This window comes from Silurus meridionalis, chromosome 7 (genome assembly GCF_014805685.1).
Source record: "Silurus meridionalis isolate SWU-2019-XX chromosome 7, ASM1480568v1, whole genome shotgun sequence".
NCBI classification, from domain to species: Eukaryota; Metazoa; Chordata; class Actinopteri; order Siluriformes; family Siluridae; genus Silurus; species Silurus meridionalis.
In genome coordinates this window covers 20,939,084-20,966,263 of record NC_060890.1, presented here as the reverse complement: position 1 = coordinate 20,966,263, position 27,180 = coordinate 20,939,084, and the positions used below count along the sequence as shown (strand labels likewise).

Below are 27,180 nucleotides of genomic sequence, written 5' to 3'. Positions count from 1 at the left end.
CTTACCAGAACTGTAATTTAAATCCCCCACTCTCCATTTAATTATTTACATTTTCTGGTAATTACATCAGGTATTTTCTCTCTATCCCTATGAATTGAGCACTTCACTCTTCAAATGTAATTTTAAATATTTTACAATTCTATTATAGAAAATAAATAGATAATTGCACTCAAATGACAAACATTTCTGCTTGTAGATTGAAATACATTTGAAAGATTGGATTACCTTTATAAAACATATGTAAAACAACATTTAATAATTACACATCAGCCATATGATAGAAACATTATTTTTTTGTAGTGTAGGATAACAGGATGTGCAGTGGGTCTGTAAATGAAATCGGCTAAACGTAAATAATTACTGATGATTTGAATTAAATCTGTTTGAGAAGGGAAATCTCTAAACTGTGTCATATTAACGAAGGTAAATTAACACTGTGCTAGTCACCAAACTCTTCTATAGTGTAATGAGAAGAATGCAACAGACAGAAAACAATTAGGTCTCTATCCCTGACTTTTAATTTACAAGTTTACAAAATTAGATTTTGTATTTTAAGACAAAAATACAGAAATGTCCGCTTGAAATGTTTTTTTTTTTTAAACCGTCTGGTCATTTGTGCAACATTGAGCCATAAAAATAAAAACAAATAACAACAATCTCTGTTTTTAGAAACTGTCCAGTATATAGAAATTGTTGTGCTTAGAATTTATCTTAGAAAAATCTATTACAATTGGACAACTCTGGATCTTACGCTTTTGCCATCGCAATAAGCTCAATTATTTTAATAATTTAAAAAAAAAATATATATATATATGTTTTAAATGGGTATAAGATGTAATTTTGCCAGAACTTGTAATAAAAATGTCAAAAATAGAATTTACAGCATTTAAAAGAAAAAAAAAAGCCCTGACAGTCAATGATAAATAATAAATAAAACAATAGTCTGCCACTATTGTAATAATTCGGCTTCTCTAGTTTCAGGGTTTACATTTCAAAACCACAGATAAAGAACCATGTTGACTTTGAAAGTACGCAGTTATGGGGCTTAGTCGGTGTCATAAGCCAGGATAGGTGCCAGCCATTTCTCTGCCTCAGACACAGAAATCTCCTTCCTCCTGGCATAATCTTCCACCTGCACATACAACAGTGACGAAGAAATAATACAATTTTGGGAATTTCCCTGTAATAACTTTGGGAAATCAAAAAAAGCAAATAATAAAAAAAATTTTCTTAAAAGATGGCTGCCACGGCTATTATTATGATGCCACAGCTATAGACACAGTTAATATTATGTCAAGCTTTTTGTGAAAAGTCCTGTGCCCAGATCAATTGTCAGCCATCCATAAATCCACATATTGAGCTTGTGCAGTTTGTTACAGATGCGGTTTGCAAGCTCCGACTAGTGCGCTCTCTGACCGTCCAATCTAAGAACGTTATTGTACGCCTGCTAGATGACCCCAGGGTTACCAACCCGAAATATGATTTGTTCAGGCAACAGCTAAAATTTCCTGCAAATTTAATCCACAGGCTGGAATATAATTGGATAGAAACTCTAACATAAACCGACACTACTGGAAGCAGCACAACTAAAAGTAAACATTTTTCTTTGAAATCAATTTTCTTTGAAAGAATCGACTATTACGAAGAATTCAATACATATTAAAGAACAAAAATTCACTGAATACCAGTAATTGTCATGTCATTTGCACAGCATGCGTTATGCTGTGTACTGTACTTCATGACAAACCTCCTAATTTTGTTATCCAGGTGTTTCCCTGTGTTTAGCTGCAGATAATCTTCTGCAGATCAAGTCTAGAAAAGAATCTAGACTTGATCTGCATCTTTTAAACTGACTACAGGTCAGACGAGGTGGTTGTAAAAATGTTTTGGACGAGCTCTGTTTACAAAAAAGTTCTTTATTCATCTACGTTTACACGATCACCTTCAAAATAGTCCCCTTGCACAGCAATACAGTGCTCTCTGTGTTCCTGCCACTTCTGGTATGAGTCCTGGAAGTCTTCTTTTCAAAGTGTGTCAAGCACCTTCCCCGTTTCGCACTAGATCTCCACAATGGTGTCAAAACGCTGACTTTGGAGCTGGATCTTTATCTTTGGGAGAAGAGCGAAGTCTGCAGGAGTCAAATCTGGCGAGTAGGGTGGGTGCGGATGGGAGATCGTGTTGTTTCCGATGGGAAACATGCGTGTGAGGTGAGCTCGGTGACGGGGTGTGCACGCGGTCTTGTGCTGCCAACTGTTGGCATGTTACAAATCTAGTCTCGAAACTTTTCAATACCACCTCGTACACTCGGGTTTATTCAAGCACGTACCTGCTCTTTGGTGATCTTGCCCACAGCAAAGTAGGTGGATTTGGGGTTGGAGAAGTAGAGACCGGATACTGCTGCAGCTGGAGTCATGGCAAGTGACTCAGTCAGACCAATACCTTGAAATAAAACAATCAGCTCATGTTTTAATAGAAATTCCTTTAAAAATAGTTAATGCCTGCAAATATTGAGATGGCCTACCGGTTTTCTCTTGAATTTGGGCGAGTCTCCACATGGTATGTTTCTCAGTATGGTCAGGCTGGCTGGGGTAGCCTGGAGCAGGACGAATGCCAGAGTAACGCAGCTTGTGGAGGTCACTGGACAGCAGATCTCCTTCTTCACTGTAACCCCAAAACTCCTTTCTCACACGGGCATGGAGCTCCTCAGCAAAGGCCTGGCAAAGAGCAAGTTCAATTCAGCATCCTCATTACTTTACCTATTTACACTATTCTATGGGAGTTTTCACGTTCCAATAACTTCCACTAGATTTTGGAGTCTGGTTTTTGGTATGTGTGCCCATGCAGCCACAAGAGCGTTAGTAAAGTCAGGTACTGATATAAGGTGAGGAGCCTGGGGTGCTCATTACTGCTTTATGTAAAAACAATTATTTTTACATTTAGTTTTACTTCTATGCAGAACTCCCAGAACTGAATCCAGATGGGCAATGGCTGTAAAATGCGTTACCTCAGCCAGTCTGTCAGCAAGAGCTTTCACCATGATGCTGCTGTAATCATCGCCCTGCTGCACAAAACCTTGGCTGAGCTTTTCGGCCCCGAAAACAGCGACCGCGAAGAGCCCGATGTAGTCCCGCACTCCGCTTTCCAGCGGCGCTACGAAATCTGCCAGGCACAGGTACGGCTCCGAACTCACCGAGTCCTTCTCTGCCTTCGGAGTACAGCACAGAAGATTTTCTTCATATCTGATCAAAAGTGTTTACATCCCATACATCTGCCAATACAAATGTGCACTCTAAAACCCTGAGCGTAACATCACCTGCTGTCTAAGCCCGAAGAAGGTAGCAGTGTGGTTAGATAAGGTTGGAGTGACATCATCAGGGTATACAAGAATGTCATCTCCGTGGCTTTGTGCACGCCAGAAGCCCACAACGCCTCTTGCTTGCAGGTCCTTACAGTCAATCAGCCGGTTCAGAAGCTTCAGAGCATCGTCAAACACACGCCTGGCTTCTTCTCCTACTCAAACACACACACACACAAATATATCCAAGCAAATTAGCTTCAAAACATACGGACACCAAGTCAAATTTAAGACATTTTAAGATCTATTTAAAGAGCATCATGAAAGAAGTGTAAAACCTATATCACAACTTGCACTTCCCCATAGACGAAAAATAAAATCCCTTTTACATCTGTGGTACAACGCAAGATTGATTCACGCCAATAAAAAACCGCTGATTGGCTGTTGCATGTTGGTCCCATTTGTAGTCGTAATACAGCGAATTATATTTGGATTAGTAAAAGAAAGAACTAAAGAAAGAACTAAAATAAAAAAATTAATAAAATGCTGCAGGAGCACTTCAATGGTCATCGGAAATTAAGCCCTATTTAAAATTATTTAACATCGAATTTAAGAATTTTCCTTACCCACAGTTTTATCATTAAAGATTTTGGGGTACCCGCGATTGGGATATTTCCCCTCAGCTGCCACACGTCAAAGAATGGCTTCCAGTCGATGAAGTCCACCAGCTTCCTCAGGTTATAAGCGTCAAACACACACGTGCCCAGGAACTGTGGTTGATCTACAGGAGCCAGAGGGAACAAACAGTCTGTGACCTAAAGCACATACAGCATTTCAACACGTTCAAGTCTATTGACATAAAATGAGCCATGGTACAAGCCATTTTCTTTAATCATTAATCATTATGACTCAATCATAAATCATTAATCTTATTATTACTATTATTTTATTGGAGGACACCTGTTGTTTTAATATTACCTGGTGGTGGCTGTGAGAGCCAATCGATGTGCAGGCACTTCTTTCGTGCCTGCTCGAGAGACATGTATCGCCTATCCTGTAGGAGCAGAAAAAAAAATGATGTGCTTGATAGCATGGACTGACAGTATCTTCTTTTACAGTAAAAAGTTTAATTACAATACTCATAATGGAATAAATTTCGCTAGTGTGTTATGGGTGAATTGAGAGACTACACAAAAGATTAGAGGCCATCTGATTCATCGGTTCTGGAGATTAATTGGCACAGATAGTTGACTGCTGGAACTATCGGCAAAAATCCATACCGATAGTTTTTCCGGGTTGCGTTATACAACCCGGTACAAGAGCGACATCTAGAGGTGACTCACTAACAAGAACGTGCTGCTTCTTTAAAGTGTCTTTTTATTTTTTTATTAATTTTGGATGTAACTGTTTATATTTATTTGGAGTATTGATTTTTGCATATCTCATTTTCCTCAATATTTATTAATATTCATATTAATTATATTCATATAGCACATTTTCATGATTTAGTACTGTGTTTTTTTGTATTAAGTTCAGTAATATTTTACATAGTGTGCTACATTAGTTTTATTTCCTGTAAAATAAATAAATAAATAAATAAATAAATAAATAAAAGTCACATACACAAGACTGAATTGCCTTTCTCCTCGAATAAGGCTGTAAATAAAATAATTTAGTCTGTCTGTTTATCCTGTGCCCAGAGGGAAAAAACAAAATGTAAACATTACAGAAACCCAGGATACAAACCTTAAGAGAGTCGTAGTGATCCTGCCTGATATCTTCATACTCCTCTGTTATTTCCTCAAGAAATCCTCATTTGAACATTCATCCAACAACTGAGAACACTGCACAGACAAAGAAACAGAGAGATCACCGGGATTCCGTTCTATGTCTTCATTTCACTATAATAATGGTATTTAATCAGGTAAAGTCTATATAAAGCTTTTAATTACAATTAAATATTTATTGTCCCATCTACTTCAGAATGCAAAAAGTTCAAATTTGGTCACAGAGAGCCTTCAGACTCTGCTCGCCCTCCAGTTTTGATTTTAAGATCAAACAGTGTTGCGAAAAAAAAAATAGAAAAATCTGATATTTATTCATTAATAATTTATGATAATTAATTAATCAGGAAATTAGGCACTTTAATGAGCAGAAACAAAACTGTTATATTTGTAGAATAAGTGACCAAAGTTATCTTTATGTTATAAAATACAGGAAGTATTTTATAACATAATAATATAAATACTAGGAAAAATAAAATAAAGTTATTAATAAAAATTAAGACAGTGCACAATTGGAATATTTTCCAAATAAGTCCAATGGTGCAGAAGTATAATAATGCTATTACGTTTCCTTTTTTCCAGGTTTTATGTACAAAGAAAGAAAATTCTAGCTTAAGACAATACAAAACAACTACAAATAAAATAAAAGAAGATCAATTCTTTAAAACTGTACAGGCACACTTAATACAGATAGTGTGAATTATATAGCGATTTACAGAGTATAGATAGAAATACAAATAAAACCGGTAATATAGTAAATATACATATGCAAATGAAAATAAATAAATAAATCAATAAATAATCACTGCCCTTATGTTTTCATAATCAATTCGCAAAAAAAATACTCAAATTTTGATGCGCTATTTCAAGCCATGGGTCTCTTTTTATTTATTTTTTTACGTTAAATTAAAAAAATTCTTGTTCCAGGGAAGTGCACATTCCCATTCAGATTATATTCATCATTCTTATGGATAAATTTCCTGCTGATACTACACCTTTTCTTCCTTAAAGTGCTCAATTTTGAATGCATATTGGTGTATATAGTAATATATGGCAGTATGGATGTATGTAATTGTCTCAAATCATTATAAAGTGTATATGTGCTATGTGCTTCTATGCATTCAAAACACAAAAGTCTGAATATTTTATGTTTTATTTAATAGGAAAATGAAAATGAAAAAATAAAAATAAAACGCTTACCACGACAACACTACGAGACGCATCAAGAACGTGTACAACAGGAGCGGTGTATCGAGGGGCAATCTTTACTGCCGTGTGAGTCCTACACACAGGGTTGGGCAAAGATGCATCAAAATGTATTTTTAAAAAAAGTACTAAATACTGCAAGTACAAAATACAGCAGCCACACCATGTATCAAAATGAACTACTGTTTTTTGTATTCTGAAAATACTGAAAAATACTTTTGAAATTTCTCACAAACCTTCTATTAATTGGCCTGTTTGATCGGTTACTTCACCATTACACTGACAGTTTAATTAAGTAAACAATGTTTGATAGCAACATCTGGCCGAGTCACCCAATAAATCTGACATATGCAACCAGTTAACAAATCAACTATTCACATATCTAATCCCTGTGATCTCCCAGATGAAGGTTAGTTTTAAAGTTTAATGTTGAACAGTTTGTGAATGAATCATAATTGAATCCTAATTTAGTTGGTGTTTGGTAACAATGGGCTACTTTTCATCAGCAACGCCGACTCAATGACAAACAAGTCATTCATAAGAAGACGACTGATGACACCTGTATTCATAGTAACTAGTTTCTAACTAATAAATCATTTGATTGTTAATTATTAATAAAATAAATGTATTATGTGTCAGGCAGCCATGCATGCAACAGTATGCAAAATCATGATCCTACTAAACAGCTTCTTCACTTAGGGTACAGTATTAGGAAATCAATATATATTATCAATATAATCAATATAATATTTATTTATCAGTCATTAGACACCTATTTGAAAGCTGGCAGCTTGCACGTTTCTTACCTTCACCACCTTCTTTCATATGGATCAAAGTCTGGGCAAACTACTGTGTGAGCACCAACCATAGGCCACATTCTTATACTGTAGACTTCTTACAGAGTATTTTACAGTATTTTAAAAATACAAAACACTGAAGTATCTTTATACAAAATATCAAGCCATTTTCATCAAAATTATCAAATACAAATGACAATATCCTAAATATGTATTTGAAAATACATGCATCATAAATACTGCCTATCCCTGCCTACACACACACGCACACACACACACACACACACACACACACACACACACACACACAATTAGATCTTTTTTTACTGAAATTCTGAATGCTGATTTAGACCAGAATGTCAGAACTGACTTTGAAGTCGTGGCTCCTCCGATCAGCAGAGGGGTTTTCATGCCCAGGCGTTCCATTTCCTTAGCTACAAAAATCATCTCGTCAAGGGACGGCGTGATGAGACCCGACAAACCGATGATATCTACACACAGACACGCAAAACACACAAGTGTTCCGATTTATTTTCTGCTCTGAACCTATATAAGTGGGGGGAACTGAGTTCGTTCGAAACTATGGGAGCCCAGAGGGGAGCGTTGGCGGACATTAAAGAGAAAACCGATTTTTATTAAAACAGATCGATGTAAACTACACATTCGAGTTAATCGATAAAATCGATTTATCGCCCAGCCCTAATATATATATATATATATATATATATATATATATATATATATATATATATATATATATATATATATATACACACACACACACACATATACACTGTTTTCTCCTACATTTGAGGTTTTTTACTCATTAGCTCCATGTTGCATACCTGCTTTCTTCTCAATGGCCATCTTCAGGATCTGATCACATGGAATCATCACTCCTAAATCAATCACCCTACAGGAAGAAAAACTATTATATTCTCATATCCATAAGCACCAAAAAAATAAATAGAAATCCTATTTTGACAATTTATTCTAAAATATTGTCTAGTTGCTTTTCCCCCTCCAAGTTTCATTTGGAGATGTTACAGCTGACCACTAACTGGTGGAAAAACACTCCATGTGCTCTTGCATTATGCATTATTATTTCTTCAGTTGGATCGGACCACACATCGCTCCTCATGTGCATCAATGAGCCTTGGGCGCCCATGACCCTGTCGCTGGTTCATCACTGTTCCTTCCTTGGACCACTTTTGATAGATACTGGCCACTGCAAACTGGGAACATCCCACAAGAGCTGCAGTTTTGGACATTCTTACGCTCGCCTATTTTTCTGCTTCTAACACGTCAACTTTGAGGATAAAAGGACACTTGCTGCCTAATAAATCCCACCCACTAACAGGTGCCACGATGAAGAGATGGATAATGTTATTCACTTCACCACTTATAATGTTATAATGTCATGATGTTATGTCTGATCGGTGTATACTGTAGTGTTTATACAGTAGGGTACTCTAAACTGCTCTATTTTACTAAATTATGTACTGCAATATTTTACATTATTAACAAATTACAGTATAGAACTCCATACTGATCACCATTCTCTTTAAGACTCCTCGGTAGTCTAGGCCATGTCTCAACTTAGGATGTTTTCAAGTTATTATTTGGTCATTGTAAGTCAAGGACTGAGTGATATATTTTGAGCTACATACCGAAAGTTGTTGCATCCCAGCACAACACCCACAATGTTCTTGCCGATGTCATGGACGTCTCCCTTTACTGTGGCCAGAATGATCGTGCCCTGATAAGGATCCTGCACTGACACAAATACACACACACACACACACACACACACACACACACACACACACACACCCACAACCTCAGCACTGCTGCGACAAAATGCCGAGTGCTACATGGGATCTGTTTCATTAGTAAACAGTGTATAATTGTGTGATAATTCACCAAGTCCTCAGACACTCCAAGTGCAGCCTTCATCTCCTCCCTCTCTTTCTCCATAAAGGGAATCAAATGCGCTACGGCCTTCTTCATCACACGGGCTGATTTGATCACCTGAACACAATCAAACTGTGGTTAGACAACCAATCACAGCACAGCAGTGACAACATGGTAGTGTGTGTGTGTGTGTGTGTGTGTGTGTGTGTGTGTGTGTGTGTGTGTGTGTGTAACTGGGAGGAATGTTAACAGTTTACAGTGATCTAAATCACTATACAAACTTTACAGATTAACTTTTCAATTGCTTCTGTGTCTGCTGAACTCTGGATCGAAAAAATAAAATCCCACAATAAGACCAAATCTCACCAGAACAGAGTTAAATTTTTTTATACTTTATTTTAATAATAAGTTTTTGATTATTACAGTGATTAAGAATATAATATGCGAATTACAGCATGTGTAACAAAAAGGCTTGATTATGGAGGTGGTACTGCGCTAACATTCTGTCTGACAAATCCATGGGATAAAGTACATTCATGCAAACAGTTCGAAATAACACGTGTGCATGTGTGCGTGTGTGTTTTAGTAAGATGTCACCTACAATTAAATATGAATAAAGAGTGAATTAATGTGTGTGTTTTTTTTACCTGTGGCAGAAACATCTTTCCGGCACCAAACAGATCTCCTACGGTCTTCATGCCATTCATAAGTGGCCCCTCGATGATGCGGAGTGGTCGGGAATAGCGATCTGTCTGAACACGAGCCTCCTCTGTGTCCTCCACTACATACTTCTCTATACCCTGTACACGCACGCACGCACGCACGCACACACACACACACACACACACACACACACACACACACACACACACACACACACACACACACAAGTGAAAAAACAAGAGTGGAGGTAAGGGACTTATCATTAATGGCCTTACTCCCCCTGCAGGGATGCACATGTACTGCAGTGCATGTTCATTTTTGATGGATCATATTAACACACAGACATCACGTTATCAGCTGATGGAAGATCAATACACACAATATTACCTTAACAAGTGCATACTCCAGTCTCTCTTCCACGCTTCCTTTTCTCCACTCATCTGTCTGAATTACCTTCTTCACTCCTTTGGCATTGTTCTAAATACAAAAGATACATTACTAAAGACAAAGCGTTCAGAAAGTTAACGTGTATTGAGGATAGAACAACTCACGCTTATCACCTAACGTGTGTGGGTGCGTGTGTGTGTAGGGAAGGTCAAGAATACCTGAGCATACTGAAGGAGCTTATCTGTGGCCTCTGGGTCCCGGTTCCAGATGAGGTTCTCGCACAGCCGGAGCAGCTCTTTATCGATGTCATCATAGACAGGCAGTGAGCCTGCATTCACAATCCCCATGTCCATCCCGTCCTGCAGGGGGCGCAAGCAAGCAAACAAATTACAGCATTGATCTATAATAATCCTTATCAATGAAAATCACTGTATTATAAAGACTTCTGTTCTGTCTTAGACCGCTGAAGATCAATTTTGTTTGTAACAAATTAAAAAAAAATAAGTTTTTGAATGTATGACAGAGTATTTCTGTGCCAATACACTCCTTCCGAATAGTACAAGTATCAGAAAGTTTTTTCAAGTATGGTTCTTCATGCAGAATTCCTTATATACACAGAAGAACTTGCTTGAGAAGAACCTCTCCAAAGAAGTGTGTTTTTTGATGTGAGGGAAGAAGACCCTTGTTTAGCTTTCCAAAGCATTACGTGAACTGTAAATGCAGTTTATTGTTCCGGTGCAGCAGCGCAGTGTCACCCCCAGGAGCTAGGCTATTTATGGAAAGAAGGTTTTTCTTATATACATCTGATAAAGACTCTTTGGAGATATTAAGGATGCAATGCTACCACATAGGAACTCAAGATTAACATGAGATTGGCCAAAGCTGTGCGTTATGTCCCCTTTAAACACCCCTCCCACACACACACAATAAAATAAGTGAAATTAACTGCTGTAAAATGTATCATGGGTCACTATCTGCAATGATCACCTACCGCCACCAGAGGGCACTGCGATTTCTAATTTGCTGAGAAGAGAACCATATTGTTACAGCGCCACTACACTGCAGATTTGATTAAGATTGGAAGTTTCTTGGGGATTGTTTTGACACAACATAATGACCTACTTCATCCAATTTGTCATTTATATATATATATATATATATATATATATATATATATATATATATATATATATATATATATATATATATATTTGCAGCTGTATCATACAAATAAATAGTTTAAAAATCATATATTGTGATTTCTGGACTTTATTTTTTGATTATGTCTCTCACAGTGGACATGCACCTACGATGACAATTTCAGACCCCTCCATGATTTCTAAGTGGGAGAACTTGCAAAATAGCAGGGTGTTCAAATACTTATTTTCCTCACTGTATATATACACACATACACACACACACACACACACTTCTGCACACACTTGGAAATAATTATAACTTTCTTATGCCTCATTATTACTGTTCTCTGCTTTTTCTTCTTTCATGATTATTATTACTATTTTATTAATTTCTTTAATGGTTAATATTTAATATTTGCTGTAGTTTGGTGCCTCACTTATGAATTTAATCGTACAAACTGTCACTGGCATCTGTACATATGACCAATAAACTTGAAACTAAAGAAAGAATAAACCACTTATCTTTCTTTTCTTTTGCATCGCTCATAAGAAAAGCAAATAGCAAGTGACGAACCCTGGAATGGTCACATGATTTATAAGAAGAGCAGTGGCACCTTAATAGCGTGGTAGAGAAACGCTCCGTGTATGGCCTCTCTGATGACCTCCATGCCTCGGAATGAGAAGGACAAGTTAGATAGACCTCCACTGATCCGGGCTCCAGGCAAAGTTTCCTAAAGACAGGTAAAAAAGTGAAAAAAAAGAAAAAAAAGAGAGAGAATATATTAGACCAAATCAAAAATAATCACTGTCGTTATAAAATCTATTTTGTACTAAATAACACCAATCACAGCCGCCCTGATCTGATTAGATCACACTACATAAACTAGATTCATATCCAGGTCTTCGCTGCTCCACCTTTATGATCCGAATCGTTTTGATGAAGTTGATCGCGTACAAGTTGTGTTCCTCCATCCCGGTGCCGATGGTCAGGATGTTGGGGTCGAAAATGATGTCGTTGGGGTTAAAGCCCACCTTTTTGGTCAGGAGATGATACGCTCTTGTGCAGATCTTGACCTTCTGATCAATTTCAGTAGCCTAAAAATAAAAAGAGTGCAAACATGTGCCTCAAAGAACCAACAAAGAGCAAGTCAGCTTGACTACTGTCCAAAAAGATCTGAGCTCAGAGATTTAGAGATTAAAAGCAGACATGGAAAGACTTCACATGCAAGTCTCTGTGATTGATGTTTATGCTGACCTGGCGTTTTCACAGTACATAATAAAAAAAATAATAAAGAACAGATATAAAAAAAAAGCTAGATAAAACGTTGTTATATTGACAATGCATTGACCTGCCCCTCCTCATCGAAGGCCATAATGACGACAGCAGCCCCGTAGCGATGCACTTCCCGGGCGCGTTTGAGAAAGGCCTCTTCTCCCTCCTTGAGGCTGATGCTGTTGACGATGCACTTGCCCTGGCAGCACTTCAGACCTGCTTCAATCACTGCAAAGTTAGAGGAGTCGATACACAGCGGCACCTACACACCGGCACAAAAACCATGACACGCTACGGATTAACCTCAGGTCTTACTATGGATTTGTATTAGGATTAGTCTTAGTGAGTTATTTTAATGTAATATACGAGGTGCTACGTTTCGAGACTAAAATCACAGAAGGCTGCGCACACAGTCACAAAGAGCACAGACCTTCGAGTCAGTTCGCCAAAATACATCGTCCAGTGTACATTTCATTTTCCGTGCAACTGGTGCTTTTCTGACCACGCGCACAGATCTAGAAATCCATGCAGAGTGTTTGACCAGCTTCAGAAATGTTCTGTGTAACGTGTATTGCTGTGCAATGGCGACTATATTGCAGGTGACAGTGTGTAGATAAATATTGTACTTTCTTGTAAACAGAACTAGTCTCGAAAGATACCACCTCGTAATTTTTTTTATTTTAAAACAGTTGCCTAATTCTCTGTTCAAATTTCTATATTACTTTGGCGATGTCTGGCTCGGATGCAATGAGTTTGCAGAAGCGAGCCATAGCAACGGGGCCATCCAGCATCCCCTCATCCATGTTGATATCCAGCACCTGAGCACCGCTTTCCACCTGGGCTTTAGCTATACTCAACGCCTCCTGCCAATCAAACACACGCAAACACTGCATTATGATACAGTTCAACAATAATATGGGAGGAGTTACAAGTATGTTCCATTACGGCTACCAAAAAGGGGGGTGGGTGGGGGGTGAAATATAGAATTAATATGTATAGCCAGAATTTGATTGATTTTTGTTTTGTTTTTGTTTTCCTGCAGTATCCAAGGAGCAATAAAGATGGTAATTTCAATACTGCTACCTACATATATTACAGGTGAGCATCATGCTGAGATTCATATTGTGTTAAAAATGTTTAGACAGGCCATTGCTAAACATTTCACATGTAAATTACCTCATAATTCCCACCCATGATGAGTTTGGCGAACTTGCGTGATCCGGCCACGTTACAGCGCTCGCCGATGTTAACGAAGTTAGTGTACGGTCCGATCCGAAATGGCTCCAGACCTGAAAACAATATCCTGAACACGTTAATTACGATTACCAACATTATGAAAATGAACCTTACAAAAATTTAAATCCGTGTTGCACAGCCTGGAAAGTAGTTTCCTGTTTACTTCCTGTTGCTGGTTTTTCAAAAGTTAAATTAATTTACATTTATGGTCATTTGGCAGATTTGTCCAGGGCATCTTACAAACTGAATTTGGGGTAAAGGGCCTTGCTTGAGGGCCCAGCAGTGTGCAGTTTAAAGGTGCTGGGATTTTAACTTCGTGACCTTCTGCTCCAACGCCTTAAACACTTAAAAATTATTTATTTTATTAGACATACATCCTATGGACACCTGGAATACATTAGAGACACACAGATGAGCAGTTTACCAGAGAGCAGCATGTAATTGCTGAACAGGTCTGTCGGAGGAACTCTGGGCTGGCAGTGTTTCACACTCTCAGCGATCGCCCTGCGTCAGAAATCAAACCACACGATCACCATCTAGGACAAGCTGAAGACTTTTATAAAGAACAATTATAGGAACAATACATTATGTTATGTGGATCACACAGAGTATGACTTCAAAGACATCTAAGGCACCTTCTATTATTTTACATCACAATATTGACTCACACATATCAGACTTCATTTTTACTATTATTACAGCTATTTTTTATTGCCCGTTAATCATGAAACACTTTATAAATGTGGTGTGGAAGCTCTGCTGATATGCCAGGCTAATCTCGAATACAGGTTTCATCATGAAAAGGTCAAAGCCATCAGGGGTTCAGTTTCAAAAAAAGAAAATGTGATGATGAGAAAATGAAAGAGAAATATACAGGCATGCAACTAGTCTAATTAAAAGAAGCCTCTTGCTGAGTATTAGCATAATAATTATGTTAATATAAAAATGTGATCAGAAATTAATGTCCAGTTTATTGTGTATTAAAGATAATTTATTGTTACTATGACAACACTCTATTAGCAAAGACTTGCCAAAAGACTGCATTCAGAAAAGGAAAGAAAAAAAAGTATGTATAAAAGTTATTATTGGTGTAAATGCACTAATGGGAATCCTGCGATCCTGTCTGGTGGATAAAAGATGTTATTTTGTTACCGTATGTGGTCTGGCGTCGTTCCGCAGCAGCCTCCGACGATGTTCACCAAACCGTCTGTCGCAAACTCCTGTGTGGTGAGAAGAAAGACAAAGCGAACCATTTTTACATTTTTTCCCCTTTGTTTTTGTTTTCTCAAACTGCTGAAAACGTGTACATTTCTCTAAAAGAGAAATTAATCCAGTCAACTGCATCATTTTAACTGCAGCTCATACAAACTGAGGGCAGCGTAACAAACTCTGACGAAAGCGTGTTCTGCTCTCTTCTACATAAAATAAATTGGCAAAAAATTTGTGGACACCTGTTTATAAGTATGGTATGTGCTTTTTGAGCATCACATACATTTAGTCCTAATTTGCTCGTATAGTTCTCTCCACTCTTCTGAGATGATGTTCCACTTGATTTTTGGAGTGTGCTTATGGATATTTGTGTTCATTCATCCACAAGTGTGAGATGAGGAGGCCTGGGGTGCAGTCAGTGTTCCAATTCATTCAAAAGGTGTTCTGTAGGGTTGATATCAGAGCTCTACAGAAGGCCACTCAAGATCTTCCCAAAGCTCTAAGTACACTAGAAAGCTTGAGTTGCCATTGGCTATTAATTTCTTTTATTTTACTCACCAGACTTCTTATATGAAATGCATTAATAATGCAACTGAACAATGTGAAAAATATAAAAATAACTGAACAATATAAAAATAACAAAATACGCTTTATCCGTCATTAGCTTTGGTTTGTAGAACCTTTTTCCAAGTTCTTCAAAAACTTGTCTTTAGATCTCTGTCTCTTTGGGCTGAAATGGTGGCATTTATACGACTCACTAAGTTCACCTCTTTCAAAACTCCAAGAAGTGCTAGCTCCAGCCTGTAAACAATACAGTGTGTGTCTATCAGTTTTGCAACAACAGTATCTGCTTGGCCCACTTTCACATTTGCACTAGCAGCACAAAATCCAACAAGCTTTTGCTTCCAGTCATCTAATCCAAATTTTGACATTGAGGACTGAATGCAATCTAGCTTGTAAATACCTCACATATCTAGCTTCGTATTTTGTCACAGGAGAAACAGCTGTACCATTAATCATAATTGGTATGTAGTTGGACTCTTTCACTTTCTTTGCCTCCGTAGGATTGGCTGGAGTTGCTATGACTGACAGGAGAAGAGTGTCCCACCTCTCTCACCAAGAGCACATGGCTATTTTTGCTCCAATGGCTCTGACGACATGGCTGAAACACTGTCAAGCTTCAAACGGTCAATATATCCTGACACCAGGGTAACAGCACCATTCAAACAGCTCCACATTCACATTACAATCACAAGGGAAATTTACATAAAAATTGTATATTTCCTTTGTATGCAAGATAATGTTGGAAAACCTCCAAGCATACAATGTGCTGACATTTTTCACATTAAAATAAGCAATTAAACACTATTTTAATACAGACGCTCCTTTACGAACATTCACTTTACGAACTTTTGCGCATCCAAACAAACCTGTCCTTAAAGTGAATCTTTTTTTTTTTTTTTTTTTTTTACAACAGTCATCTAAAATTGAATAATAAATTTCTTGAGGCAGTGGTTCTTACAAGAATGCCATTAGACAATAAAAAAAAAGACATGTTAATACGGCGACACCTTGGGGGTGGAAAGATTAACCGATTCTTAATTAAAAAAGGGTTTTAAAAAATTGTGCATCGGATACGTGTTGGCATCTGTATTGCAATGCATTTTTTTTTTTTACATATTTGCATCAGTAAAAACACAAGTATTAGTAGATATACAGTATTAGTAGATGTGCTACACGTTTATTATTTTAAAAGTTACCAATAATTTGTGACCAATGTGTCCTGAGAGTCACATAGAATACAGATTAACATGGCAGAGGTAGAGCTGCATCTTCCTGGACACAGAACAGGATTTTTTTTTCCCTGTTTGTAAAAACACTAAAAGCCAGAAAGCACTTAATAAATGTATGACTTATTGTCTGTCTGAACCAAAGAAATAAAAGTGAACTATCTGTACCTTATTGAATTACATAGCAACATGGTTTTTCCATTGAATCTCATTAGAGATGAATCGTACTGCATCGTTAGCACTGCTAAATTGCACAATTGCTTCATTCTGATTAGTCAAAATGTATATGCTAACTAAAACTTGAAGAATAAGAAAAACTGCAAGTGCACAATAACATTTTAGGATTGTTTCAAATATAGCAGCTCACCTTTAAATGTGTAGCAGTGCATTCTGGGGTTTCATCATACCCACCAAATGTGTTGGGGAGGCCTGGAGAAAAGCAGACATGGGTAAATCAAAGCATGACACAAATCTCAAAAGTCTAAATCCTCACGCAGCAGAGGGGCATTACCTGCGTTGGGGTAACATATGATGAAAGCCTCAGTGCTCTTTCCGATCGTTTCGATAAACGGCCTCATTTCAGAGGCTCCCAGAGCACAATTCAGACCAATGCTGCAGGAATGGAGGGAGAGGTTAGAGATGTTAAGCTTACATAGTGTGTCAAACCAGCTCAATGAAAGTGAAGTTTGATGTCAATAGTTTGTTATTCAGCATACGCCTTTACTACAAGTCTTTAAAAGACTAAAAGACAGGAGGCGGAGCTGAAGGTGGCAGAGTTGAAGATACTGCATTTTTTATTGAGAGTGACGAAAATGGAAAGTATAAGAAATGAGTTTATTAGAGAAACCGTGCATCTTTTGAAGACAAGGTGAGAATAAGATGGTTTAGACATGTGCAGAGGAGGGACATGGGGTATATCGGTAGAAGAATGCTGAGGATGGAGCCACCAGAAAGTTAGAAAAGAGGAAGACCAAAGAGGAGGTTTATGGATGCGGTGAGGGAAGACATGCAGGTAGTTGGTTTGATAGAGGCAGATGTAGAAAGGACCCCTAACTGGAGCAACCAAAATAAGAAAGAAAAAAAAAAAAAAAAGTGACTACAATCCTTTACAATTGATTAGATTGTAGCCATCTAATAAGGGGTTATATAAGAGTTACTCAGCCGCCAATACTGGAAATCTCTCAGCTCGCTATATAATGGGAAATAAACAGGTTCATACTGGCAAGAAAAGCTGTAATGCGTGTTCACTAGAGGAGATAATGACAAGGGCATGATGAACAATATTTTGATAATGAGCAATGCCATCTCAGAGTCAACACTCTCCCACATAAACATTCAGTTCTGATCCTGAATGTTCCTGATCAATCAAGCTGACAAGACCGTGCTTTTATAGATCCGGTACAGTCTTTACAGATGATGTTTTACACATTTGTGTGGAGAGGGAATTTTTTTTTTTTTATAATTTAATACATTCACAATAATGGAATCTCCCAATTATATTTAATTTCAAAAGCCTTCATGTACCACAACGGGGTTGTTAGTGTGGGTGAGAATATAGAATAATTAAATAAATCAGTTATGACTGAAGCTCTATAGGAAATACATACCAGAGAGGCTTTACATGAGATACGCTGATGACAAAAGCCTCTCCAGTCTGCCCTGAGAGAGTTCTCCCACTCTTGTCCACTATAGTCCCAGAGATCTATAACATACACACATATACACAATGTTCTTTCTGTGAAATCGATGTCACAAACACACAAATGTAAATCGATAAGTTCTGCTGGTGGTTCTCAAATGTTCTGGAAGAATCCATTTTGACACTTACAAATATGGGTCTTGGTTCATAGGATTCCTCAAACAGTTTATCGATAGCAAACAGAGCAGCCTTTGAAGAAAAAAAGAAAAAAAAAGAAGGGAAAGTGTGAAGAAGGTAATCAGTGCAAAAGGTTTAGAACACAAAAGCATAAAAAGAATGGCTATGATTAAATATAGTGATTATTGCGAATGAGATTGCAACAGTGCAATCACTTTGTTGCACAAAATTACAATAAACTATATTACAATAGACTATTTAACGCACCCAAATATAAGCCGCACCCACTGAATTTTACAAAGATTTTTATTTTGAACATAAATATGCCGCACCTGTCTATAAGCCTACATTAAAACTAATGAACTTTACACAGGCTCTAAAGAAAGACAGTGTCTGTCACACGGCTTGTATCTAAACAGTAGCCTACCAAGAAAGTCATTGTTTACTGTCTTCCTCCTTCCTTTCACAACTATTTCTCTCGGGAGTTTATCTTTTGGCATCATCGTGGGTTTAAAAATCACCATCGGTGAAGCTTTTCTCCCGATGCCGTGCAGCTCAGAACACGGGTGAAGTGCGTTTTTTTCATGCCCGGTTGTTTTCAGCGTGATGAATGATTCACATTTACTGTAGACAGTCCAAGTGAGCGGCAGGTCAAACGTCAGAGGAACATAATCCATATTTATGATGTGGTGTGGCCCGATTCAGTGGGAGCGCATCTGATTTTATATAAAGAGTTTCATTGGTTCCCCTTGAACCCATGTGGCAATTTCATTGGTCTAATGTTATGGGGTTTGAAGTTTGTGAAACCGGGAAAAACCCAGGAAAAATCCATAAATTAGCCGCTTCATTGTTTAAGCCGCAGGGTTCAAAGAGTGGGGAGAAAGTAGCGGCTTATAGTACGGAAAATACGGTAATATACTTTCCACTGAATTTCTTTTTTTATTTATTTATTTTTGTAAATGAAAGAGGAAAAGCCCCACCTTTGCATTCGCCGTATCAAAGACGGTTTCCACCAGCAGGATATCACAGCCTCCATCGAGCAGCCCTTGGACCTGCTCTGAGTACGCCTCGACCAGTTCGTCAAATGCTACACCAAACACATACATACCCTTTTAAAATACATGCACAAAACATTGTGTAGAGTTTATGTAGATGACTGAGTAAATTATTCATTGGAGTGCCATGAATGAACAATTAAATGTGCAAGTTTGTCGGATTTTCTGTTAAAGTAACTGTACTTAAGTAGAGTTTCAATATCAAATATCGTACATTTCAATCAACTACATTTTGCAAAATCAGTCGTTCCTTTTTTTTTTTTTATAAGTGGATGAAAAATGAACTGGTCAAGCAAGCAGCAAGCCACCAATCAAGATAGAGCGTGCGCTCTGTTTTGAACTTGTTTTGATTGCTGCTTGGTGGTACCTGCTTAGTGGTTGTATCTTAGTGAACTGTCAGATCTTCTTGTTATTTGGTTTTTTATTATTTAATTTCAATCTAACTGTTTTTATTTATTTGGAGAGTTACTTTTTGTTTCAGTTTGAATGCTTGTCTTATTTTCCTTAATATTTAGGAATATAATGAACATATTTCATTTAGCTCATTTTTATGATTCAGAACCTTTTTTCTTTTATATTTCTGTAATAGTTCAAGTACAGTAATTTTTTACAGAGTTTTTTTTCTTCTTTCAAACCAAGTATCCATTTTAAAAACTAATTTTATCAATTCTAGCTACTGGTAAAATCCACTATCGGCCAACCTTTGGTATGAAGGTATAATCATTTAGCTAGTTCTGTGTTCATCTCTAAAGCTGATAAGGGAAACACATTTCAGGCTTCGCATCCATGAACCCAGAACAATATCCCAACACTCAAGTCTGCATTTTCCATTCAGTGCCGCTACTCAATACAGCATTGGCAGAGCATGCCATCGTGATCTGCAACAAGTGTGCTTTGTTGCGTTTATCATTCACTGTTAGACAATGTTACAAAAGCAATCCAACTCAATGTTGCTCTCCAAGCACAGTGTGAAGAGTGGAGTGTTACATTCCCATAAACACTTCCATACAGTGTAGAAAATCTATTCAATATATAGAGCACCATCTATAGTGACTTAGCCAGGCTCCATAATCTGCTTTCAATAACATACCTACTTACATTTACATTTGCAGCATTTGGCAGAAGTCCAGAGCAACGTACAAGAGTGCTTTGAGTCTACACTGGTACACTATATAACAACATAATATAAATCAGCCTACAACTTTGTTGAGAGGAATCTTTTTTTTAATTGAAAACAAAATAAATAAGAAGATCTACTTTCAGCAGATTTTATCAGAGAGTAGCAGGGTAACCCATGACCTCCGCTCATATCATCTTGGTCCGTTGACATCTTTTTAGATCCTCGCTCTTGAAGACATATGATAAAATTTAGTGTACTCTGTAGAAAAATGTTGAAATGCACTCAGGTGCAGATAAAGAACCCTTACTGGGTACTTTGTGGCCATTGTATACTGATAAGGCTGCTCAGTCTTTCTTTAAAAGATATCAATTTGACATAACCCCCCTTGGAGACTTTCATTTAACTCAGAAACTGATTAATTGCTTGCCGACAGTGGCAGCTTTTAGGTGGTGGGATATGAACTCATGACCTTCTGATTAGAAGTCTAACCTAATCCTATGTGAGTATATGACTCGCATCAATGGTAGCTCAGTGGCTAAAACATTGGGCTTTTTGATCCAAAGGTCATGACTTTAAATCCCACACCAAACTGCCACTTCTGGGCCCCTGAGTAAGTCCCATAACCCCATAGCTGCTCAGTTGTATGAATGAGATAAACGTAAGTTGAGTCTTCAAAATGCTATAAACTGTTAAGGCATTGGACTTTGGATTGGTTACGAGTTCAATTACCTCATTATAACATGCATTGGCTTATTATATTGCAAATGCCTGAGGTCTTATAATCTTCTACATTTCAATCGCACCAGATGCAATGTGGAATAATGTGCCACATTCTATATCTGCACCAGCACAACAAGTAGGAACGATTGAAGTGAAAGGTCCTGAATGCTGTACTGATATCTTCCACCATACCATAAACTTGACTCAGCACATCAAAGATCTAAAGGAGTCGCACGACTGTGTAAAGTACAAGTTACCATGATTGGTACCTGATTAGCTTCCTGGTGGCAATACGTCCATGAAATTCTACTGTTTCACAGTATAGTTCGTCAGTCGCATGTTATATTATGACACAGTTCTCTGTTTCAACATGTTTTTTTAGGCCAGAGGCTTACATTTAATATGATTTTTACTCTACTACAAACTGTACGTTTGGTACATGAGTACAAATTTAAGACCTATTTGAACCAACCAGTAAATTATTGTATGTAGAATAGCACAAAACATTGAAGCTTGCTTTAATAGACATCCAAAGAGAGCGGATGAGAGTTTCATTTCATATACAGGTAGTCATCGACTTACGACCAGAGTAGGCTATATAGAGTAGAGTAGAGTAGGCTATATGTACAGTACTGTGAAATGATGCCGGAAGCTGGTACGCACTGTCCTGTAGCCGCGGCGTACGACAGTCGTAACACAATTTGATCATAAGCAGAGTAGGCTACATGTACAGTACTGTGAAATTATGCCGGAAGCTGGTAAAAAAATAACGTACTTGTGGTCGTAAAGTCGAATGGTCGTAAGTTGCATAGGTCGTAAGTCGACGACTACCTGTATTGAATTTTCATAAATATGATCAAATGTAAAAGATTTTATCATTTAAACGCTTCAATTCAAGGTCTTACGTGCATGAGTCTATTTCTTGGGTTATGTTTTTTTTGTTTATATTTTTTTCTCTTCTTTCAGCCTTGGCCATTATCTAAACGGTTCTTTTGCATTAAAGCCTCGGTATATGTACAAGTCAACTGTTCAACGTATTCTGTAGGAAACTGCATAGATTCTAATGAAATTTGAAAAAATCTCTTCCAGAAAGAGTTACAACCCCAGTTTGCTTCCTGTGATTTAATAGACATGCAAGTAGGTGCACGTTTTGAGGCTCTGGATACACAAGGCTCCTGATTACTATGAAGCAGTTACTGAAGATATAAAACTCAACTAGAGATCCACTAAGGCAATAACTAGGACTGGTATAGGGCTAAAAACAGCAATAAAAAAAAATAGTAACTTGGACCTCAAATGAAAAAAGTTTTTAAATAAGCTTTGGGTGGAAAAACTGAAAATGTTAATGGAAAATTATAATTATATGTTTCAATTCAGTTTCAGTTTCATCCTCAAACAAGATGAAGCGACAGCATTTTCACCAGAGATTTGATAAACTGTCTCGATAAACAGGCACAACTTTGGGAAAGTTACACCAGACGGGTTAATCTGACATCATGGCAGGGCAGAGAACGTCCAAACACACTTTCTTTATCTCGAGGGGCCGGATAAATTCGGAATGTGTGAGAAAAATGGCGTAACTTACTGATGTTTCTGAAGTCTGGTCTTTCCACAGATGGTGAGACAGAGAGAGTTCTGTTGGTCGGCCCTACTGCTCCAGCCACGTAGCGTTTCACACCTGTAAACAAAGACCGCTTTTAAACAAAACGAAATTTAAACGGGGCGTCCCCATTTTTATCACGGAATTGCATTTGCGAAATAATTTGTTTGGCTGATTTTCCCGGTCTCTTGCAGATAGCACGATAGACCAAAAAAAAAACTTATAGGGAATTGTTTTTATGGAGTTTTTTGTTGAAATAATGAAATTTATTATTAAAAATATGATTATTAATTATAAAATGAAGTAGAATGTTAATACAGTACAGTACTGTATACATAAAATAGCATTTTTGGGGTGGCGTCCGTGTTTTTCATTTATCGTGGGTGTTTTTGGAACGTAACCACAGCGATAAACAGGGGATTACTGTAATTATTATTATTGTTGGTTGTACAAGGTGGCGCAGGGAAACGGGAAATGTTGTCGAGTTGTTGACACTGGGACATGAGCAAACGTTTGGAACCAGTGTGAGCTTGTTAAGAACCCCTTGCTGTTAGTTATAAAGGAGCAGTAAAACGGTGCGCAAGGAGTGTTTGGTGTAAAATCTTTTATAAGAGCTGCGATAGTATTTTCAGGTGTGCGTGCCATTCAAACACCGCCTGGGGACTCTAAGGCTGAACCCGTTTCTTCAAAATAAACAGACGGGACACAATCATGACGTCATAACTGGTAAAGATGCCAAAATTCCCTTTGGGCAGGACTCACACTATCACCTTATAGAAGTTTTAACATTGGACGCTCGTTGTGCACCACTACACTGCTCATTATAACTAATGGTAAGTGGTTCTAAACGAGGTCATGCTGGTTTCAAATCATTGCAGATGCCCCACACCCTGTTGTAGTCTTATTAGGGCAGCAACTAACAATTATTTTGATAAACAATTAGTCGTACGATTAGTTTTTGGGTTTTTTTCTTCTTCGATTAATCGGATAAAAACTACTCAGGGTATTTATGTATAAAAAGTGTATTTAAAAATGCCAAAAGCCACATATTGAGTTTAACAATCTTTAATCAAGACATTTTAAAGCTTATAGTAACTGCTTGTTGTAACGTGCGGAATCGGTTTTCTTTGTTGCGTTTAATATAAAATGCTTGCATGCCTTGGATGACTTGGGGGACACACTTTTTCCTGCTGCCAGTTGACCCTGTACTCTCCGCCATTTTCGTGGGCGGCTGTATTATCTTACCGTCATGCTAACATGTAACTTGAGCAGGCCAACTAATCGATAATGGCATTCATTAACAACGAACTTCATTAGCGATTATTATCCATTAGTTGTTGCAGTGCTAATTGTTAGCATTAATATTATTAGTAGTAGTAATATTTGTTGTTATTATTAATATATTTCGGTTTAACCTCTTTACAATATACCCTCTGAAATAATCATAATTCTACCTGTCTCAGCAGAAACTTCATCAGCAGCCTTTCGGGCCAATTCTGCTGACACCTTGTTAAGCCGATAGGCCTGCACAGATCAAAATCAGAAAACCCTGATTTATTACTATAGGTCAGATTCTAAACACTGCATAATCTTTTCTACTCTGTTAGACTAATCCATCTAACATCTAACTCAGAGTTTGATATACAGTACTGTGTGAAAGTTTTGAAGTTACTATACCAACCGACCTTCTGTTTTCCTTCAAAAAATGTGTGCAAATAAACATACAGGAATTGATGCTTTTTTGCAGACCAAGGGTGGCCACACTAAAAAATATTGATCCGATTTGGATTTCTCTTCTGTTCATTAAATTTTCATTTTTAGTAATTGATAAAAATTAACAATTAACACTAGAGGGCGACCGATTCATCGGTTTTGCTGATTAATCGGCACTGATAGTTATCGGCGAAATGAGAGTTTTTCCGGGTTGCTGGAGCGGCTGAGAAGGTCCGCTCTCATTAGGGGGGAGCGTCCTCTAGAGGCAAATCACTGACACCACGTGCGTTTTGTTATTACACGCAAGACTGCGTGGTACACAAAGAGCGCTATATGTATTATTTATAATGTATGAATTATTTAATTATATATATATATATATATTAATTAACATTCATATGTATTTCATTTAGCACATTTTCATGATTCAATACTTTTTTTTTGTAATCAAGTTCAGTACTATTTTATATGGAGTGTTAGGTTTGTTTCCACTATCAAAATCCACTATCAATCGACAACTGACATTTAATTAACAATTTTATTTTTTAAAAAGCATTCTTACTTTTCATAATTTCTTCACACGTGCCTAAAACTTTTGCACAGTACTGTAGCTCTGGGTTTAAACAACGCAATGGAAATATGCACAATCATTAATATCTCCCTCATGAAAAGTAAATCTATACGCTGGATTAATGCTAATTAGTGCAATAATAATAAGAAATATTACACCTTCATGCAGCTCTATTTTTGCTGCATGAAGCAAAATAAAAAATGTTGCTGCATAAAGCATGAGTTAATGGCAGGAGGCTGCAAATAGGCTGAGCTCAGGAAAAGCTCTTGTTGTAAATCCTACCAGCTTTTCGAGCCCGTAATCCGCCTGAGCAACTCGTGTACTGCTGAACGTGTTCGTCTCGATGATATCCGCTCCGGCAAGCAGGTATGTCTACATAATAATACAATAAAAAAAGAATTAGGTATATTTTTCAAGCAAATCATTTTAAACTATTTCATATCTTAGGCCATTATAAAATCCTGAATCCTAAAGTGATCCTTAGGTCTGGAACGTAAGCATAAGGAAGAGAAAGCAAGAAAAAAAGACATTAATCAGTACACACAGTGCCACAGCCTCACAGCCTCACCTTATGGATTGAGTAGATAACCTCAGGCTTGGTGATGCTCAGCAGGTCATTGTTGCCCTTTAAGCTTTGTGGGTGATCTTTAAACTCCTGACCATGGAAGTCGTCATCCTGCAAGTTCCTCTGTTGAATCATGGTTCCCATTCCACCATCCAGGACCATGATCCTTTTCTGCAGCATCTCTCTGAGCTCAGCCTCGAGAGAAGCTGCTCCAGCACCTAACATCGCGCAACACCAAACTCTTTTAATAGTCAACAATACTGTCTCTGTTCCTCTAAAGAACATGACGATGAAGTTCACTCTCTCACTCCGAGTGCTTTTCACAACAAACTATTTACCCCCAGGTTCTCATTCTCTTTCTATCAATTTTTTTACACTCCCCTTTCTCTCCATCCCTCTCATCATCTTTCTCACCCTCTCTCCATGTTTGAATCTTACGCTATTCTCTCTCTCTCTCTCTCTCCTGTTCTTTCTCTCTATCGCTTTCTTTCTTACTGTACCCTCTCCTCCATTTCTGAACTTTTCTCTCCACCTCTTACTTTCTGTCTCTCTCTTTTCTTCTTACACTTTCTTTCTTCCCCTCTTACTCTTTCTCTCGTTCTCTTACTGTCACCTCTTGCTCTCTTATTCTCCCTCTCTCACTTTTTGTCGATCTCTCTCTCTCTCTCTTCCTCTCTCCTTTTCGTATTCTCTCTCGCCCCCTCATTACAAATCTAATTACACGGTTTCTTTTCTGCCATTATAAATATTATTTATTCCTCATATAAACATTTGTTGCCAGCTGCGCATGCGCAAATAAATATTTTTGTTTATATATATATTATATATATTTACACACACACTTACCTGTCTCATACTGAACTGTCGGGCCCATTTTACAACTCAGAACCGTGTCCCAAGACAAACTACACAACTTCTGCACTTTGTTAAAAACCTTGATATATAAACTGCCCCCTGCTTTTACCCCCCTTCGCTTTTACCCCCCAGAGTCCAACTCAGGCCATGAAACTCCTAACTGTTCTCTCGCGTGAGACGATCAAACTACCTGTCCCATGCGCATGCTCGAATTGACGCGTGCGCCCGGACTTCTCCTGCGCATGCGCGAAAAGAGCCGGGCTGCCAGCTGCGCATGCGCAAAAGACTTTTCAAGTTATTGCACCATCCTGTGCTGTGGACTAGAAACACATGTTCAAATATTAAATATTAAATATTATAAACATTAAATTAATGATAATATTTACCATATACAGTGCATAATTAACTATTCTTTACTTAAATAAATCGGGATGTGTATAATATTATTATTATTATAATAAAAAATAAATAC

General features: G+C 37.6%; 1 protein-coding gene across 1 annotated transcript; it reads right to left on the bottom strand.

Moving 5' to 3' along the window:
• Positions 1–495: 495 nt before the first annotated feature.
• On the bottom strand, positions 496–26,908 carry mtr (5-methyltetrahydrofolate-homocysteine methyltransferase). Its single transcript, XM_046854687.1, is given in 35 exon segments — positions 496–1,132; positions 2,327–2,439; positions 2,522–2,714; positions 3,005–3,205; positions 3,314–3,510; positions 3,922–3,975; positions 3,978–4,076; positions 4,274–4,349; positions 5,042–5,118; positions 5,121–5,139; positions 6,280–6,361; positions 7,453–7,573; positions 7,928–7,995; positions 8,753–8,853; positions 9,006–9,113; positions 9,644–9,796; positions 10,047–10,136; positions 10,265–10,405; positions 11,800–11,916; positions 12,101–12,280; positions 12,535–12,720; positions 13,181–13,321; positions 13,635–13,747; positions 14,119–14,198; positions 14,847–14,914; positions 17,061–17,122; positions 17,205–17,305; positions 18,301–18,395; positions 18,522–18,581; positions 19,490–19,596; positions 22,990–23,082; positions 24,459–24,528; positions 25,571–25,660; positions 25,857–26,071; positions 26,700–26,908. Coding segments are annotated over 35 exon segments (3,786 nt in total). The 5' UTR covers positions 26,728–26,908; the 3' UTR covers positions 496–1,045.
• Positions 26,909–27,180: the final 272 nt, after the last annotated feature.